At 33.2% G+C, this 19,066-nt stretch overlaps 1 protein-coding gene across 1 annotated transcript in view; it reads right to left on the bottom strand.

Annotated features, from left to right (window-relative positions):
• Positions 1–7,105: 7,105 nt before the first annotated feature.
• LOC139524259 (uncharacterized) overlaps positions 7,106–19,066 on the bottom strand; it is an 80,062-nt gene continuing 68,101 nt past the window's right edge. Inside the window, exons 2-3 of the mRNA XM_071318986.1 lie at positions 9,721–11,878; positions 7,106–9,173 (exon numbers count right to left, since the gene is read on the bottom strand). Coding sequence (XP_071175087.1) covers positions 7,560–9,173; positions 9,721–11,871 — 3,765 coding nt within the window. The 5' untranslated portion in view covers positions 11,872–11,878 and the 3' untranslated portion in view covers positions 7,106–7,559. The remainder of the gene's footprint in view (positions 9,174–9,720; positions 11,879–19,066) is intronic.

The raw sequence follows: 19,066 nt of genomic DNA, 5'->3' as shown, positions 1-19,066 counted from the left end.
CAATATTAAAATAATTTGTCAGGCCGCGTCCCCCGCAGCCATTTTGAAAATACCAGCAGATTGGGTAGGAGTAACAAGAACCTGCAAGGCCCTTAAAGATAAGGTTACTTTCTTTGTATTCTTTAATGGAATCAATTTTTTTTTTTTTAAAGATCTCAACAATTTTTGAAGTTAAATTTCTTTTCTTCGTAAATAACGATTGATCACTTGGACACACACGTGGAACTATTTTCTGTTTTTTAATTAAGGTGCTGTTTCGGATTTTCGCTCCTTCTCCGACTTAGTTACTTGCATTAGTATATATTTGAATAATTATGTCCCTTGACTAGAAAAAAAGCGGATTTTGTTAATGAATTTGTAAGTAATTCTTATATATAATTATTGGTTGAAATAATTGTATTTTATGTAATATTTAGAGCAAGAGTCATAATTGACACTCAAAAATAGTCCATCTCTATTTATACTAATTAGAGCGATATTGGGATTCTACATGTCAGTAAACTTAGCAAATCTTTATTGAGTCAAACCTATGAGCCCTATACCCTGCATATGACTGCAAGAGATATTTTAAATGTTTTCCAGAACCCTAGATCAGTCTTCACGCTGAACTGCTAAATCTACAGGCCTGCAGCTCAATTTTTGAAAATTTTTAGTTAGATTCTGTTGGCCTGTAGGTCTGATTTTTACAGGCCCGAGAGCAATTTTACTAGCCTGGGCTGCCTGGGCTGCCACTCGTCGTGAAGACTGCTAGATTAAAAGTTGAACTGCAACATTGCAAAGGGTTAGTGTATTATTTTATTTTATCAAAATGTTAAAATTGAGAATGAAAATGGGGAATGTGTCACAGAGACAACAACCTGACTAAAGAAAAAAAAAACAACAGCAGAAGGTCTTCAATATAGCGAGAAATTCCCGCATCCGGAGGCGTCCTTCAGCTGGCCCCTAAACAAATATATACTAGTTCAGTAATAATGAACGCCATACTAATTTTCAAATTGTACACAAGAAACCAAAATTAAAATAATACAAGACTAACAAAGGCCAGAGGCTCCCGACTTGGGACAGGCGCAAAAATGTGGCAGGGTTAAACATGTTTGTGAGATCTCAACCCTCCCCTATACCTCTAACCAATGTAGAAAAGTAAACTCATAACAATATGCACATTAAAATTCAGTTCAAGAGAAGTCTGATGTCAGAAGATGTACATGTAACCATAGTCTAGAGAATAAACAAAATGACAATAATACATAAATAACAACAGACTACTAGCAGTTAACTGACATGCCAGCTCCAGACTTCAATAAAACTGACTGAAAGATTATGATTTCATCATATGAATATCAAGCACAATCCTTCCCATTAGGGGTTTAGTATCATACCATCATAACATATATGAGAAGAACATAACCAGTGCCATGCCAACAACGGTTTTTAAAATGAATGTGTTTAGTTCCGATGCAAAGACCCTATAAGTGAATTTATATTAACGCCAAAATATGCAATCTTTAATGACCTGACAACAGTATCGTTACTAAATCCCTCTTAATAAGTCTATTCAAAGGTTTTGTTAGTTTCTGAGGTGAATACTGACACCTTTGTGCTTTATAAAGAATATTTCCATAAAAAATTGGATGTGAAATACCTGAACGTATAACAAGTCTGCATGTTGAGCTATATTTACGAATAATGTCCTTATACCGCTGATAAGATTTAGTAAATGTTGTGACTAGTTTGTGATATGGAAAACCCTGGTGTAATAATTTTTCAGTAATACATAAATTTCTCTCGTTAAAATCTAAAACATTGTTACATACATGAGAGAATCGTACAAGTTGAGATACAGTGTATATAAACACCGTAAGATGGTGACAAGGGAACGTCACCATTTAAAAATGGATAGTTAACGATAGGAAATGAAAAATTATCTCTTTTATCATAAATTTTAGTATGTTAAATGTTTAAATTGTTTAATGTTTTTGTTAATTTATTATTCTGTGGAAATTTAAATCTCAAGAATCTTTCTGTGAGTTTGCATGAATAATTCCATGTTTTAATTTGTACCAGAAGCCCAAGTCATGCATAAGTTAACATGGATTTAAAATGTCCACGATTAAAACCACATGTACATGTATATTCTAGATTATTCAAACAAAATGTTCAGCAACATTTAAAGGAACCTTTCTATTTTTAATTCCCAAACATAATTGTTATTACTTAAACAACTTTGTTTTAAAACAGTTTAGATTTCTATCAAATTGGATGAGAATCCAGGAGTTTTAAAGGGGGAGGGGTCTAGCAAGTCAACATTTTGGGTAAAACTATATAAAAAAAGGACTACGCATTTACCATACATGGAGCTCCTCGAAAAGGGCAAGCCTTCAGTTCTTTCCTCCCCCCAAAAGTCTGCCTTAGCAATTTTAAACACTTTTAAGCTGTCTATTCATGTAGCTGTACATTGGAGCCTATGAGACTACAATCTGAGTAGACATCTGAATCACAGAAAATCAACCTATAGATATATTCATGTATAAATTGATAATTAAATTTTAACCAATTTATACATTTTTTTTAATTTGTTTTTGACAATTTTTTGTTCATTTAAAAATATAGGGACAACAGAGTTGGTGTATGTGGGTTCGATTCCCACCCTAGGCATTCATTTATATTGGCTGGTGCAAAGCGGGCAGTTTAGCTTAGTGGCCCCACACTGACTCTGTTGTTCATATGTCACTTAAAAAAATCAGGCGGCCTTCTTCAGGTCTTGCCATCTTTATTTTTATATTTGTAAATCATACACAACAAAACTATTGAATAATTGGGGAAATTATACCACAGATAACTATGGTAAAACTTTAATTGTTGTTGGAATAATTAAACTTGGCTGCCATCCAAGATCCAAAAAGTTTTTATATTGATGAATTATATATATCAGATTTGGATTCTTTTGGTCACAAAACATTTTGGATGGTAGGTGGTGGCTAAATCTTAATTCTTAATTGCTTAAAGCTTTCGGGTCTGAAAATTGCCCAAAATCATCATATTTTGACAAAATTTGGAACATAAAATGTACCTTTATGAAAAGAACTGATTTATTGAGCGTTATGACTTTAGAAATAGACCCATTTGAGAAACCAAATTGTGAACTTTTTGGAGCTTTATGTTTAACTTTATATTTTAGGCCATTTTGGACAAGAAGTGAAACTTGTCCTTTGAATCAGTGGTTTCACACTAATAACCATACTATATACTAAGTATCTGTTAGAAGATAGCTCTTTCACAGTACATTGTTAAACTTAAAGATAAATATATACCAACAATGACCAATATTAATGATGGAATGAGATTATACATGTATATATACTGTTTTATATTGTTACATGTACAGTAGTTACTGTACATACATAAATGAAAATTAACACCAAACTGTTGTCATAATGCATAAAAAAAAGAAATGAAAAGGGTGGTATGATTGGTAATCTGGTAATCAGACACCAGCCCTATACAAAATGACAAAAAAGAAATAAAGCTTACCATACAACACTTTTACAATCAAAAATCTATACATACATCAGTAAGAAATAGCCATGAAATTTAAATGACAAATGTTAAACAATACATACAAGAAAACTAATGGCCACATCAATGTACAAACGGAAAATCAAGATATACACCAAAAAATTACAAGCCCTGTTTTACATGCTTCTTACTAAGGACCAACACATTCATATGGTAGTTGTGTTCTATATGTGTGGTGCAAAATTTTCTCATTGCTTAAACCAGTGGTATTCAAAGTATTAAATCCAGAACAAAGTAAAAAAAGACTAACAGTTGAAAAACTATCCAGATGTTGTGAAATTCAATTAACAAAAATACCATCATTAGCGAAAGGCTATCTACATGTACATATCATATTATATATTGTAATATTTACAATGAATCATTTAATAATTAGAAAACAGAACCTACAATGTACATGTATAGATGCAGATTCTAATTTTTTTTTAAATATAATGGATAAATGATTGACTGTGTTGCAATAAAACCAAGATAACTCAGTGAAGCTATTTATGAACATTAAAAAAGTTTTTGTTGACTGCAACAAAAATCTAGAATAAGGGATAGTAATATTGCTGTGTTAACATCCACCCCATTAGTGATTGATCCAAAAGCTAAATGTTCCAGAAAGTAGAAGACCTGGCCATGGATACTACATGAACAAACATTGTTAATAAATGTCATTTGTAGAGCAGGATCTGCTTACCCATCCAGAGCACCTGTTGTTTTTAGTGTACTTTTATTTGTCTGCATGTCTTTTTTAGTTTTAGTCATGGAATTGTAAGTTTATTTTCGGTTTATGAGTTTGCTGTTCATCTGGTATCTTTAGCTCCAATATTACAATTTGTCCGTTTTAATATGATTGTCTTGAACCTCCTTAATATCATAGTTCAGTGAGCATTGGTGAGTGACTATATAGCTACTCGAAGAATTGTTTGCTATGTTAATTCTCTATTGTAAGTTATATGCTAACTATTTTTGTATGTGTGCAACTATATGGTCATAATGCAAATCTAACAGTTCTCATTTGACCACATAATCATTGATAATTCACAAAGTTAAGTATCCTAGTTCAAGTCAGTATCTCAGATATAGCATAGCAAATTATATTATTTGTACTATATTGTAAGGTGAACATATCTGTCCGGCAGGTATAATATAAACACATGTCATTTATCAATAATTCAACACAACTTGAGGTCCTCTGATGTTCAGTACTTCAGTACTTTGATTATTTCTCTAAGGGTACATACTATTTGGGTTGATAATAATTTACTTTACTGTGATGTTAGTCGCATTGATAAATGTCACTCCTTGATTGAGGAGCATGATGTCTGTGAAAATGAATTAATCAAATGCATCAATGATAATGTTTTAACAATGTTCCGATTAAACCAAAAAGATGTTTCATATCAATATTTGAATTTGAAAAATGTCTATGAAACAGTTTAGTTTATTAAACATATTTATTGTTCAAATCGACAGAATGGTCAGAGGCAAGTTTTCCGACTTACTAACGTTTTCTCCAATTCCTACATAAATATAAAGATGAGTGAAATTATGTATAGCAAATTAATTCATTACTATTTTATAAATAAAACATAGAGAGTGATAAAAAAAACTGATAGTAACTTGAATCTTCATGATTACTCTACATGTAATTGTAAGTCCTGTTATTCTCCATTAAAGGTGAAGAAGACCAACATATAAAAAGAGAAGATAACGTATGATTGCCAATGACACAAGTCTTCACAAAAGACCAAAAATGACAAAAAAATAACAACTACTGGTCACCATACGGCCTTCAACAATGAGCAAAGACAATATCGTAAAGTCAGCTTTAAAACGCATCAAAATCACAAATCTATAACAGTTCTAACAAGAAAACTAATGGCCTATTTAATGTACAAAAAAAGAACGAAAAACAAATATGTAACACAGCAACATAAGAAAAAATCTGAATTTCAGTCTTCTAACTTGGGACAGAGACATATATACATATATACATGTGTATATATGTCTCTGCTTGGGACATGTCATCATTCATCATACTGTTTTTGACATTATAATGCATGTTCTCTGTGAACGTTCTCAGGACAATGGTTATAGAAAAAAATATGTAACCGAAATGTGGTATTGTAATGTCTATATAAAAGTATTGCAATAGGTAGGGGTTTTTTATCAGACCTGTTTTTCGGTTTGTTTAAAAAGCAAACCACTTGTTTGCCGTGTTTCAGAGTAAACGTTGTGTTACTTATTCTTAAAGACTGTTTTCAAAAGTTGAGTATGTCTCTATATGTTGGGAATGTCTATGTTTAACAGCATTGACATATTTTCTTTACCATATTATACCTATACTTAGATATATGGTCGAATAAAGCGAGAGGAAAATTGTTTTTAAATTTGAGTTCACTACGTCTAATTTCAAGGTCAAAGTTACTAAAAATACTGAAATTTAAGCATGCAGAAAATTACAAGACATATGGACCTTATTTAGATAGATGAATATATATAATGGATGCGTATGCTTAGTAATTTTAATTTAACCAAATGGAAGAACTAGATCAAAACTACTTAATATAATGAATAAATTGAAATATTTCACAAAAATTGGTCTAAGAATGTAAATCAAATGCTACAATACTAGGTCATATAGCCAGAAGTATAAACAAGAAGATGTCTACTCATCAGTAGGTCAAGATCAGAACTGCCTGAAATCATAACCAAAATGCACAGAGGAGGTGTTTCGTTTTACACACGGCTCTCATATTCAAACTATATTATGGATGTACACCACTAATTCATGGCCCCATTGCTTTCTATGTTAAATTCCTCCATTTAAAGCAGGCACCCCTCTTTTGTTTTAAGTTCAAATAAAGTGGCAATCATTGCATGTCAAAGCAACACTTTATGGTGTCTTGTACTGAAAAAATCAGCATACCTTTAATGGCATATAAGAAAGAACTAGTTCCCGGAACTTCGGATGTACCAAAACAGGTACTTCAGATCTGACAAACAGACAAAATGGACCCTCTTTTTAAAATTTGGTGCAGTTATTTTAATATTCAAAATTATAAGTCAAAAAGTGTTCTACAATGATCACCAGTCCTCCAGCTTTCATTTGATACCAAAAATACCTAAATATTCTACATATTTTGAAAGTTACACTCATGTGTAGGAACTATTTTGTGTTAAATATGTACTACTTTCTTGCCGGGCCCAAATTAGTGGTGTTACACCTTATCGATCGCCGGAAGTCGGTTTGTCAGTTGAAAAATGGCCTTCGAGGTATCAACAACTACAAGCGCTTGAATATATTCATCTGGAGTTTGGCTTTTTTGCATTGATAAGAATATTTTTAGTATAGCAATGAGAGATTGTCATAGTATAAAATGCATAATGTCTTAAGTAAACAGGAAAAACTATGCATTTGGTCGTTATAAGCTGTTGCCCTTATATAGGGGCGTTTGATATATGATCAGGCTCACTCACGGTTCCTTCATTGAGACAGCAACCTAGTTACACAAGTTCTTAAATTACGTATAAGATATTTTAAATACGGCAAATATTTATTTCTTTTATAAATAACAACATGAATGATACAATAATATCGGTACTTGTATATCTAAAGAATAATAAACGTACATAAAATGTAAAAAGATATTTTACATCAACAACAGTATAAATAAATAGATCCAGTATGTATGACTGCCATTAAAGCCATTATCCCGCAGAGACAAAGGAACGATTGATTGATTAACTGTTAATTAACGTCACTGGCAAATATGTCATACATGTTCAGGAAGAGCAAAGGAATGATGATGTTAACAACCATATTGGACTGTAGTATTTCTTCCAAAAATAATTACATTCTGCTACGTTGAACTTATGTTAATAGCAAACGCCGTTCAAAGATCGTTTCCGTTTGGAAAATTTTCCATTTCTCCACCAATTAGTGAAGAGTAGTCTGTTGATTGAAGCTGGAACTGCCATCAAGTTTGTGGTTATAGTGCACTGCCACTTAGTCCGGTTGATGCTGTATGTCTATTCGTTCGTGTACTGCTGTATCCACTAAAAGACATCCTAGTTTTATTATACAGACTTAACACGCGTTTGTTACAGACATACGAGATAAATATGAACACACCTTGTAACGCGTTTAAAATGGAAATAATCGTCGAAAAGGCTGAAACTGGTATGAAGGAATCAATAATTTGGAAAATCCATGTAATTCCAGTTATAGAAAATAATTTAACATACACCGTAAAATGAATTTGATTAAGATTCATCTGAGAATCGTTTTTTAATTTTGGTCTTTTTGCTATCTTGTAAGTTGTCGCAATGAAGAAAAAAATATTAGTACAACAAACGAGACTTATGGGAACTGCAAATGTAACAACGTATGCGATTGGTTGGTTCAGAAAACATATTCGACCTCCGTATCCAATTGACGTAACGCTTGATAAACTTCTTGTTATAATCATATTCAATGATACAATTACAGCCGGGGTACCATACGAATATATAATGTAAATAACCAGTCTAGATGTTTCGGATATACGGATACCAGTTCTGCTTGTAAACACACGATACATATGGAAAGAACACACACTGAGACAACCGAAAGTAACCAACCAAAAGTAATGTATCAAAACACCGATCACTTTACATCCAATGTCGGACGTTGTACCAAATTCTACAAACTGAAATAATAATTGCGCACTAAAAATTGAAAACACTAAACACATATTGTTTTTTCCTGGAAGTGTTCTCAAACTTGGAAAAATGCAGTAAGTTAAAAAAGTTAAAAATAAACATAGAAGCGATATACAAGTGAAAACCATTGATACTATATTCCATACATCACCAGAATTTGATGTATTCCTACTCGCATTTAAAGTCTGCAGACGATCTATGCATATTCTGGCTTGTCTATGTGATATCAGAATGTACTCGTCTGGTTCGATTACAGCTTTACTTGCAAGTACAGTCAATTGTAGGTTTTTCAAGTTGATTTTGAATTCTGTAAAGTTTAACTCGATTTGTTCACAAATCAAAAGTTGAGTCACGTGTGAATGAACGTATAAACGTCCTCGTAATGACTCAGATGTTTCTTTCGTAAAGCATTTGTCAGTAAATTGAAATCTTGAAACAAGAGTCGGTAAATTGAAAGCGTTTTCATCACGATGAATTAAAAATGGCTGCTGGAATTCATCGTATGTAACATTAAAGGTTGATCCTAGCAACGAAAGAAGTGTTTCCTCCGTCATTGAACGGTTGACAGAATCACGAATAAAAAACTTGTGATAGGTTGAGATCAAAACCTCAATTCCTTTGTCTAATTTGTTAGGTTTACTATCTGGACAGTATAGGTTGGAATATAGGATGGAAGTTTCAAAGTCAATAAACCACAGCGACAAGCGAGTCGTTAAAAAATCCTTGAAAGATTGACCGACTGATTCTATGAATGGCTTCGTATCGTTAACATCCGAAACTAAACTAGTTTTTAATCCTGCATATAAGATGTATCCAAGGTCTGCTGTTGCTTGGAATAGAGGGGTACATCCTGTGTCCACATGCATTCTACCAGGATAACAACGTATATCACGACACTCATTCTGAAATGATCAAGGTATGGTTAAGGTACAAACATTTTATATTATATTATTTTCACCATTTTCAAATGAATATTCTGAGATGAAAATAAAACACCCCTGTTAAAAATAGAATAAAAATGAATAAATTGCCCAATAAAATGCAGAACATAAAGGTGAATAAAGGTGAAAAATAAGCGAGACTCGCAAAAGCTGAAAATGATATATGATCCATCAGTAAAATTGCCCTATCCCCCTTCGCTCCCTCCTCCGCCCTATCAAATACTCACCCCTTTGTGTATACAGTGATATAAACTAGTGGGCCTGTACCAAGTTTTACTAGTATCTCTGTAGTTTTCAGGAATTCGGTGTAGATTACTGACCTTTTGATAGTCACTATTGAATTTGTTATCAACTTCTTAGACTAGTATTCTAACCTTCCGTGTAGTTGCAGTATTTATATTTAAAAGTTGCAAATATGGCAGTGTGCTTCCCACTGAATGAGATATCGTCTTTTATAATTAGAACATGCAAGTTAAGTCATGTTACATGAGGATAAAACGTTACTTACAAGAAATAAAATCTGACTTGCATTACAGCTGGGTGTCTGTCTTTTATGTTTTGATGAATGCTTGAAGTTCGAAAATTCAAATATAACTCTAAATGTCGGTGGCGGCTTAAAATCTTTTATGTAGACAATACTATCAAATTCATTGTTCTGTGATCGAGTTTCATATATTCGTTCTTTATTACATATTTCGCAAAACTTGTTTTTGTATGGTGCAAGGTATTCAATGCTTGGCATACTCAAACAATTATCCTCTGTATCTTTGTCATACTTTCCCCAAAGGCCTGTCGTGTTACATTCAGAATATTCTACTTTATGACTTTGTTCCGGGTTACACATTGCGCAAAAGACATTTTTAGATTTGTACAAATTTCTAGGCATATTTACATTCTCACAAGCAAACTTAATATCCTGGTCGCCATGCACCCAGTTCCCGGAAACATTGCAGTATTTGTCTTCTCGGTCTTCGCAGATAACATATTCGGATGGGTTGTACTTTACTGAACACCCGTTTTCTTGTAAAAACCGGAAATAGTCTTCGAACGACAAAAAGAAAAGTGGCAGCACATATACATTACAACGAATACTTAGGTCCCACATGGACATAGATTTTGTAATAAGTAAATCAGAGTGATTAAATCCGTCACTACCCAAAGCACAGTATATGTTTTTAAAATGTGTATAACTTTTATCAATTTGAATTTCTACTGGTAGAAAAGTAAAGAATTTTGTAATATCACTCATACTACACAAAGTTTCAAATTGCATGCTCGTGGATTTAGTACATGTATCAAAAACTAAATATCTGTTTTTCTGATCAGAATACTGTGGATCAGTACATGTAGTCGAGTTTTGAAAGTACTTGTCTATACAACATCCAGATTGAAAGAAGCAACTATCGTTGCAATTGCAATCGGACAATCTCGATGAAAATGAATAATTGTGACAAAACACAGGAGAGCCAGAAAATGCAAAATATTGTAGCAATATACTTGTTTTGTTCAAATTGAAGAAGTCTTTCTCTTGAATTCTGTTGGGGTTTTTCGTTGCTAAAGTTTCAGGGTTGGTATCTTTTAAGTACTTCGTTCCACTCTCGATAATCGATGCAAGGTTTAATTCCAAACTTTTCAACTTAAGCACGAATTCAGTTTGATTTTTCATTTCTTCTTCAATAGTGTATACTAGTTCCTTAAAATGCATGTTGGTTGTTTTATTTCTATCATTTGAATTGCATAAATAGCAGTAAATATTTTTGAACGGTGCTGTTAAAGGACTGTATATATTATTTAAGCATGCCTTTTCTAAATCAGTATTGGAATCTTCCCATAATCCTGTGGCATTACATTTCGAGATGACGTCATCTGTAGCTAAATCATTGGGTGGATTACACAGTTGGCAAAATACATTTTTGAAAAAATTAAATCTATTTTCATAAATTTGACATGCATAGTCTAGATCAGCATCATATTTTTTCCATGTTCCTGAAACATTACATTTACTTATAATACCATCAGAATTATCTGCGCATGTGTTAATATGCAGTCCATAAATATCTTCGCTTGAATAGAATATGTCACATTTCTTCTCTTCGGCATAGTCGAATACTTCCGAATAAGAAGACAGAAAATTAAAATCTGCAAACTCTGCACACTCAATTTCTATTTTCCAATGACGAATATCGCCGGTTGACTCATTGTGGCACACTGAACAATGAATATTTCTATAAGTTAGTCCGCTTGTTCGTGAATAAACGGGAATGTTCTGAAATTTTTGAAGAAGGCTAGTTGACATTTCGCATTTTGTTTTTGTGATATTGTCCGAGGAAACAGGACAATGACTAATCATTGCTATTGACTTTTCATTAGAATCAGGGTTAAAGTCCAAGAGGCTTGTTTCTATACACGATAGAGGAAAACGAAAGTAGTGATCTGGGCAACAATTCTTATAAAGTATGCAATTATCGTCACAGATGCATTCTGGGCAATATTCTCGAACCTTTTCGTTAGTGGAATCATACTTTTGTGGTCCACAAACTGTATTCCCACATCTTGCTCTATATGCATCCATAATATGTGACAGTTCCAAGCAATATACAGAGACGAATGCATATGTTGATATCAATTGTAACTTAGTGGCTTGATGAAAGCTTTTCATTTTCAATCTGAAAAAAATGGGAACAATATAGTTTAACATATCAAAAAATTTACGTCCAATCTATATGGTACCACAAAAAAAGGTTGAGGGGATACAAATCTTATCCCCGATATCCTTCTTATCTGGAATGTAATAAACAAAAATATACAATTACACTACGTACAAATGAAAATAAGCGTCTCTATATACTCTCAGAAATCTGAGGGGTAGAGTGGCAAAGAACTTTGTGAATAGACAATTTAGATGTAATTCATGGCTTTGTGTTGATGTGGGTTTTTTTTATTTAGATTTCATCGAATATTGGACAGTTTTAATGGCATAATCTTGTCATGTAATACCAGATACTCCACAGGGCGCAGCTTTATATGACCGCAGAGGTTGAACCCTGAACGGTTGGGGCAAGTATGGACACAACATTCAAGCTGGATTCAGCTCTAAATTTGGATTGTTATTAAATAGTTGACACAGCATAGGTTTCTGACACAGAATGAATGTGGTCTAATGAATTTAAAATTTTTTTTTTGCCTTTGAGCAATTCACTATGCTGTTGAATATTAATCCTCTCAAAAAAATGTTTGAAGAAATTTTCTTTTTATCTATGAAATCTGAAATGAGAAAAATTTAACCCCCCCCCCCCATTTTTTTTTTTTCACATCCCCCTTTCCCTTTTTCCAAAACTGATCTTAATTCAAATTTCTAATGGAGTTTGCAACAATAACTACTCATTTAAATACATCATAAAATATTAAAATGTAAAATAAAGTGCTTGTTATCACTGAATGGTAAAGATTGTTTAAATTTATCAGTTGGTAGTAAAAGTGAATATACATTGTATATTGTATAAAACAATGATTTAAGTTGATTCAACTAATATTCTGGACAAAGAAAGATAACTCCAATTGAACATTTCTTGCTATTGCACAATATTGTGCAATTAGATATTTCTTGCTATTGCGCAATACTGTGCAATTGAAAATATTTGCTATTGCACACTACTGTGCAATTGAAGATTTCTTGCTATTGCGCAATACTGTGCAATTGAAAATTTCTTGCTATTGCACAATACTGTGCAATTGAAGATTTCTTGCTATTGCTGAATACTGTGCAATTGAAAATTTCTTGCTATTGCACAATACTTAATATAATAATTTTGGATCCTGATTTGAACCAACTTGAAAACTGGGCCCATAATCAAAAATCTAAGAACATGTTTAGATTCAGCATATCAAAAAAGCCCAATAATTCATTTTTTGTTAAAATCAAACTTAGTTTAATTTTGGACCCTTTGAACTTTAATGTAGACTAATTTGAAAACGGGACCAAAAATTAAGAATCTACATACACAGTTAGATTTGGCATATCAAAGAACCCCAATTATTCAATTTTTGATGAAATCAAACAAAGATTAATCTTGAACCCCAATTTGGACAAACTTGAAAACTGGACCAATAATAAAAAATCTAAGTACATTTTTAGATTCATCATATCAAAGAACCCCAAGGATTCAATTTTTGTTAAAATCAAACTAAGTTTCATTTTGGACCCTTTGGACCTTAATGTAGACCAATTTGAAAACGGGACCAAAAATGAAGAATCTACATACACAGTTAGATTCGGCATATCAAAGAACCCCAATTATTCAATTTTTTATGAAATCAAACAAAGTTAAATTTTGGACCCTTTGGGCCCCTTATTCCTAAACTGTTATGACAAAAACTCCCAAAATCAAACCCAACCTTCCTTTTATGGTCATAAACCTTGTGTTTAAATTTCATAGATTTCTATTTACTTATACTAAAGTTATGGTGCAAAAACCAAGATTAATGCTTATTTGGGCCCCTTTTTGGCCCCTAATTCCTAAACTGTTTGAACCTCAACTCTCAAAATCAATCCCAACCTTCTTTTTGTAGTCATAAACCTTGTGTTTAAATTTCATTGATTTCTATTTACTTATACTAAAGTTATTGTGCGAAAACCAAGAATAATGCTTATTTGGGTCCTTTTTTGGCCCCTAATTCCTAAACTGTTGGAACCAAAACTCCCAAAATCAATCCAAACCTTCCTTTTGTGGTCATAAACCTTGTGTAAAAATTTCATAAATTTCTATTGACTTAAACTTAAGTTATAGTGCGAAAACCAAGAAAATGCTTATTTGGGCCCTTTTTGGCCCCTAATTCCTAAAATGTTGGGACCAAAACTTCCAAAATCAATCCCAACCTTCCTTTTGTGGTCATAGACCTTGTGTTAAAATTTCATAGATTTCTATTTACTTTTACTAAAGTTAGAGTGCGAAAACTAAAAGTATTCGGACGACGACGACGACGACGACGACGCCAACGTGATACCAATATACGACCAAAAAAATTTCAATTTTTGCGGTCGTATAAAAATCTATTCATCAAAATATCACCGGAAGAAAGATACGCTCTTCCGGTTTAAGTTCGAAATAATTGCTTACATGAATTAATCAAAACTACTGTCGGAAAAAAAAACAAAATGCTCCTGTAATGGTATACTATCTGTAAATGACACTACAATGTGATGGTGGGACATTCTAACGTTTTCATGGACCATGAAGATATTAGTAACGAAATTTCAGACCTTCTAATAATCTGAAACATTTAGTATTTTATTATCGAAATTTAATAAAACGAAGTTAATGCTTGGAATCAGATGTTGATACAGGTTGTGTTTTTTCTCGGATGGTTTACAATGACATGATACTAACCCCCTAACGACTGGGATTTTGGTAAATTTTCATATAATGAAGATTCAACATGTCGATCAGTTTAGTTGAGATCTGGGCTGCCATGGCTTATCATTAACAGTTAATCTTTGGGAATTTATTAAAGTGATCATTGAGATTTAGCTTAGTTTCAGAAATCTTCTGTTACCTGTTCTAAAATTGAAATCGGACTTCTTTTGAACTGAGCTAAACTGTGCATTTGCTATGTGTTTGTGTTATTCCACATTGACTAGAAGTATTAGGGTGAGGGTTGAGATTTCAATAAACACGTTTAGCACTGCAGCATTTTTGTGATCATCCCAAGTAAGAAACCTCTAACCTTTTTAAGTCATGTTTTTTTTATTTTTGGTTCATGTGCACGTTTCGGAGTTTATAGTGTGGCTCCCAGTCGGCTGAATTATAGTATACACTATTATTTTTTCTATTATTATTTAGAAGCCAGTTGAAGCCCGCTTCCTGTTGTGGAATTTCTCGTTGCGTTGAAGACCTATTGGTGGCTGTTATATGAACTTTGGTATGACTGTCGTCTCTTTCAAACATTCCCCGTATCAAATTTCTACAATATTGGAAGAACTGTCATATATTGGAAAACGCATCGTTTTGTTTCATTAGTAAATTTCTTATCAACCCAGGGGTTCACTGGGTATAGAAATATGGCCATCTGGAAGTCTCCTGTTAAGTTGTCTCCCCTTTCTCTCTTAACCGTTAATTATTAGTTCTATGTATCTTCTATTGCATTTAAAGGGAGGTCAGACATGTTTTGCTTGTAGACTTCTGATATATTCGTGCATTTTGGTGACTCTGTCTTTTTCCATATGTATAGGAAATTCTAGCTCACTCATGTCTGAGTGTTTCCATCTGTAAATGTACTCATCGTTCACGGACATTTGTTCCTTTTGTTGGTTGGTGAATAAGATACAATGGTGTTTCAATGATGTATTCCTAAGAGCAAGGCAGCAGTCCTTTTGTGCCAATTACTGTTTTTCAGGGGTATCATTTGCGCCAATTATTGTTTTCCAAATGTATCAATTGCGCCAATATTCGGAACTCATTTGCGCCAAATAACTGTACACATATCTATCATAAATATTAATGATTAATTTTAATTTTTATTTTTTTCTTAAAAAGTATTATATGTTTGGAGATATTTCACGATGAAGATGAGCATCTGGGGAGAAATACATGAAATGCATTAGAAAGTCCATGTACAGAGAGAGAAGGAAACTTATTGCTTTGCTGAATATTTAAGACAATATATGCCAAAAGAGAAGAAAATAGAAGCTTTTGCTGATTAGATATTAGCCACATAATATGTCAATGACACAGTGCTTTATTCCCACCATCCGTATGGACTAAAACTCTATCTACCGCATGACGCACCAGTAATGGAGCAGATTTATTATGAACTGTTTTTATGCATTTCATCCTTCAATGTTTGTCTTTTTTTTCCAATGTTTAAACTACCGCACCCGGAGGAGTCCTTCAGCTGGCCCCATAACAAATATGTTACTAGTTCAGTGATAAAGTATGTTTCAGAAAAGGAAACATTTGCCGAATAAATTAAGGAAGGGGAAGTCATTTTTCTTCTAATTGGCGCAATTGTATGTTTTATTTTTGGCGCAAATGATACCATGTTATTTTAAAACGGGTGGCGCAAACGTAGCATTGGAGAAAAAAGTTGTGGCGCAAACGGATCTCTCCCAAAGCAATGAGCATTTAGGTGGGATGTGCGATCTTTTTTTATTTAATAGAAAACTTGATTTTTAATACATTCATAAAAATATAAAATCTCTATTCTAAAAATACGTAAAAGTTTTAAATATCTTACTTTGTTTATTAAATCAGATCATAAATTCATATTTAATTAAATTAAAATTAGTTAAACTAAAACAAAAAATTTTTACAAACCTTATGAATACAATGTTGTTTCAATTATTTTATCCCAAACAGCAATCTTTAGACTTTGCGATCTTTCTGTATTCACCTACGTAATTCCAGAATCAATTTTGAACTTAAATTAAGTTCAATTGGTCAACTATTCTTTGTTTGTGTTATATATTAATATGATTGACATATATGGTATTGAGTTATGTAAAAGCAATTAACGGATTATAAAAATTTCACTTAATTTACACAATTAGTATTTTTTCACCTTTTTTACCTGGAATTCACAGTTAAGGCGAAATGGGAACACACCGATTATTTTACAGGACAAAGAAGCACTATATTTATAGTATCCTTTTGCTACGACAAATTACATACATTTTATTCTTTTAGAAGATGACGTTTATTTACTTGATTTCTTAAGCGGTCACACCTTACCGGATAGCACGAACGGACGCCTAACGGATGAAAATAAAAGTTGTCCGTTGACAAAATTGTTATCCGTTGGGAGTCCGTTGATGTACTGACCAAATAAAACGGACGCGTAACGAATGCATAACGGACACACACCGGATATGCAACGTACGAGAAACGGAAACGTACCGGACAGAACGGATGTCGTACGTACATCCAACGGACGTGTACTGCATAAAACGGACACCTAACGGAAGAGTACCGGATAAAACGGATGAATAAGATATACGGGAAATTAAAGGCGACAATTAATAATAATACATGTAGATCGCATAAATATTCAAAATATTTCTATGTTACTTTTTTGGGTTTGTCCTTCAAAATGCCGCCAAAGGGCACACTGAAAAAAATACCTAGTCAGAATGACTAGTCTGTCTAGTAATCTCAGTTAGATGTCTAGTAGATAAAATCGCTACTGTTTAACCTAGTACCTTTACTCAGCATGCATAGTGAAATTTGATGATGCCCGCTATGACGTCTTATCTTAGTGCCCGCGTCACACTGTCCCGATTTTTACGCCGATGGCAACACGATAATGGAAATTTTCAAAATCGGGGCTGATCGTATACAGATCGGGCTATTCGTAGTGCCATCTTTAACCATCTTTAACCATCGGCTACTTTTTCTAGCCTTCGGGGACAACTTCGGGAAGGGTTCTAAATTTTTTAACATGTTAAAAAATCTCCGAAGGTGTGCCCGATGTTGAGGGTTCGTATTGAGTTCGTATCACCATCCGTAATATCGTAATGTCACCGGGAATGCATCTTTGCACATCGTATTGCATTCGTGTTTCAATCGTTTCCATCGGGCAGTTTTGACATTACGATGTCTACACGAATGAATCACGAAGGTACCCGAAGGTCTTACGACGGCAACACGACTTCGTGAAGACCTCGTAATCCCGTCGTGTTGCCATCGAATAAAAGTACGAAGGCGACAAGATGGAACTACGACGGCAATAAATCCAGCTAAATGTAAGTTAATTTTCGCGCTAAAATACATTTAAAGTGCCATGCGCGATATGCACTGGTCAGTCCAATACGACAGTTAAGAAAGACGTTCACAAAACATGGAGCTCATATCATATGATTCTATGAGAACAAGAAAGGCGACAGCGTTGTTTCTATTCATTCAAATGGAACAAGAAGAGCAGCTATTACAGGCTCAGGATTTACTTTAACAAGTAAAATATTATTTTTTGTCAATTTTTTATATCAAGTAACATAATTAAAGGTGACAAAGAATTTAGAGTTTTTAATTTATATAAGACAATGTCGGAACATATTCAATTTCTTCTATTCACTACAACAACACGAAAAGACAAAAACGTTAGTTATGATAAGAGCGATATGTTCAGGCCTTTTCCATCTGGATTGTTTCATATCATCACATGCTGGGGTTCCTTTAAATAAACGCGCCTCGTACACCAACACTGCAGGTACACGTATATAGGGAAACCAACTTTTTAAATGTATTCATTATTCTGATTTTTTATGTATCGTCTGAGTTGTTGTCACACGAATGTTTACTCCATAACCATTTTGTTTTCTATATGTCATATTTTGCCGCCTTTGTTGCTTTCCCCACATCCTTCCTTTTGTCTATATTATTGTGATATTCTCCTGGAAAGAGCTCTTTTTGAATAAAAGGGATCAACGAACCCATTACCTTACCTTTAATATAGATCAGTAAACATGGGCATAATTATGGGTGATTATTCAGACTAGTGCACACATTTTACAGTTCAAACAAGGCAATGCCGAGCGTTGCAACCCCTCGTATGTAACATATTGGGGACAAATATGGACACTATATTTGTATATGACACATGCAGAAAATGGTAAATTGAATATGCATATTTGATACATAAACTATTTTTTTAGAAATCAACCAAAACATTTAGTAACTGGAAATACCTTTAATATTGTCTTTAGAACCAGCAGGTAAAAAAATGAGCAACCAATTTCCTGTGTATTATGCTATTTCAAGGAGAAAAAACAAGTCCATCTGCATGACCTTGACCTTTGGCCTTGAACGTAAAAAATTTCAGATCATTACAAGGAGGAACAATATACCAAATGTAGTTAAAAT

The sequence above is a fragment of the Mytilus edulis genome, chromosome 5, assembly GCF_963676685.1.
Source record: "Mytilus edulis chromosome 5, xbMytEdul2.2, whole genome shotgun sequence".
NCBI classification, from domain to species: Eukaryota; Metazoa; Mollusca; class Bivalvia; order Mytilida; family Mytilidae; genus Mytilus; species Mytilus edulis.
Note: the sequence above shows the minus strand (reverse complement) of the source record. Positions and strands in the feature narration are given on the sequence as shown.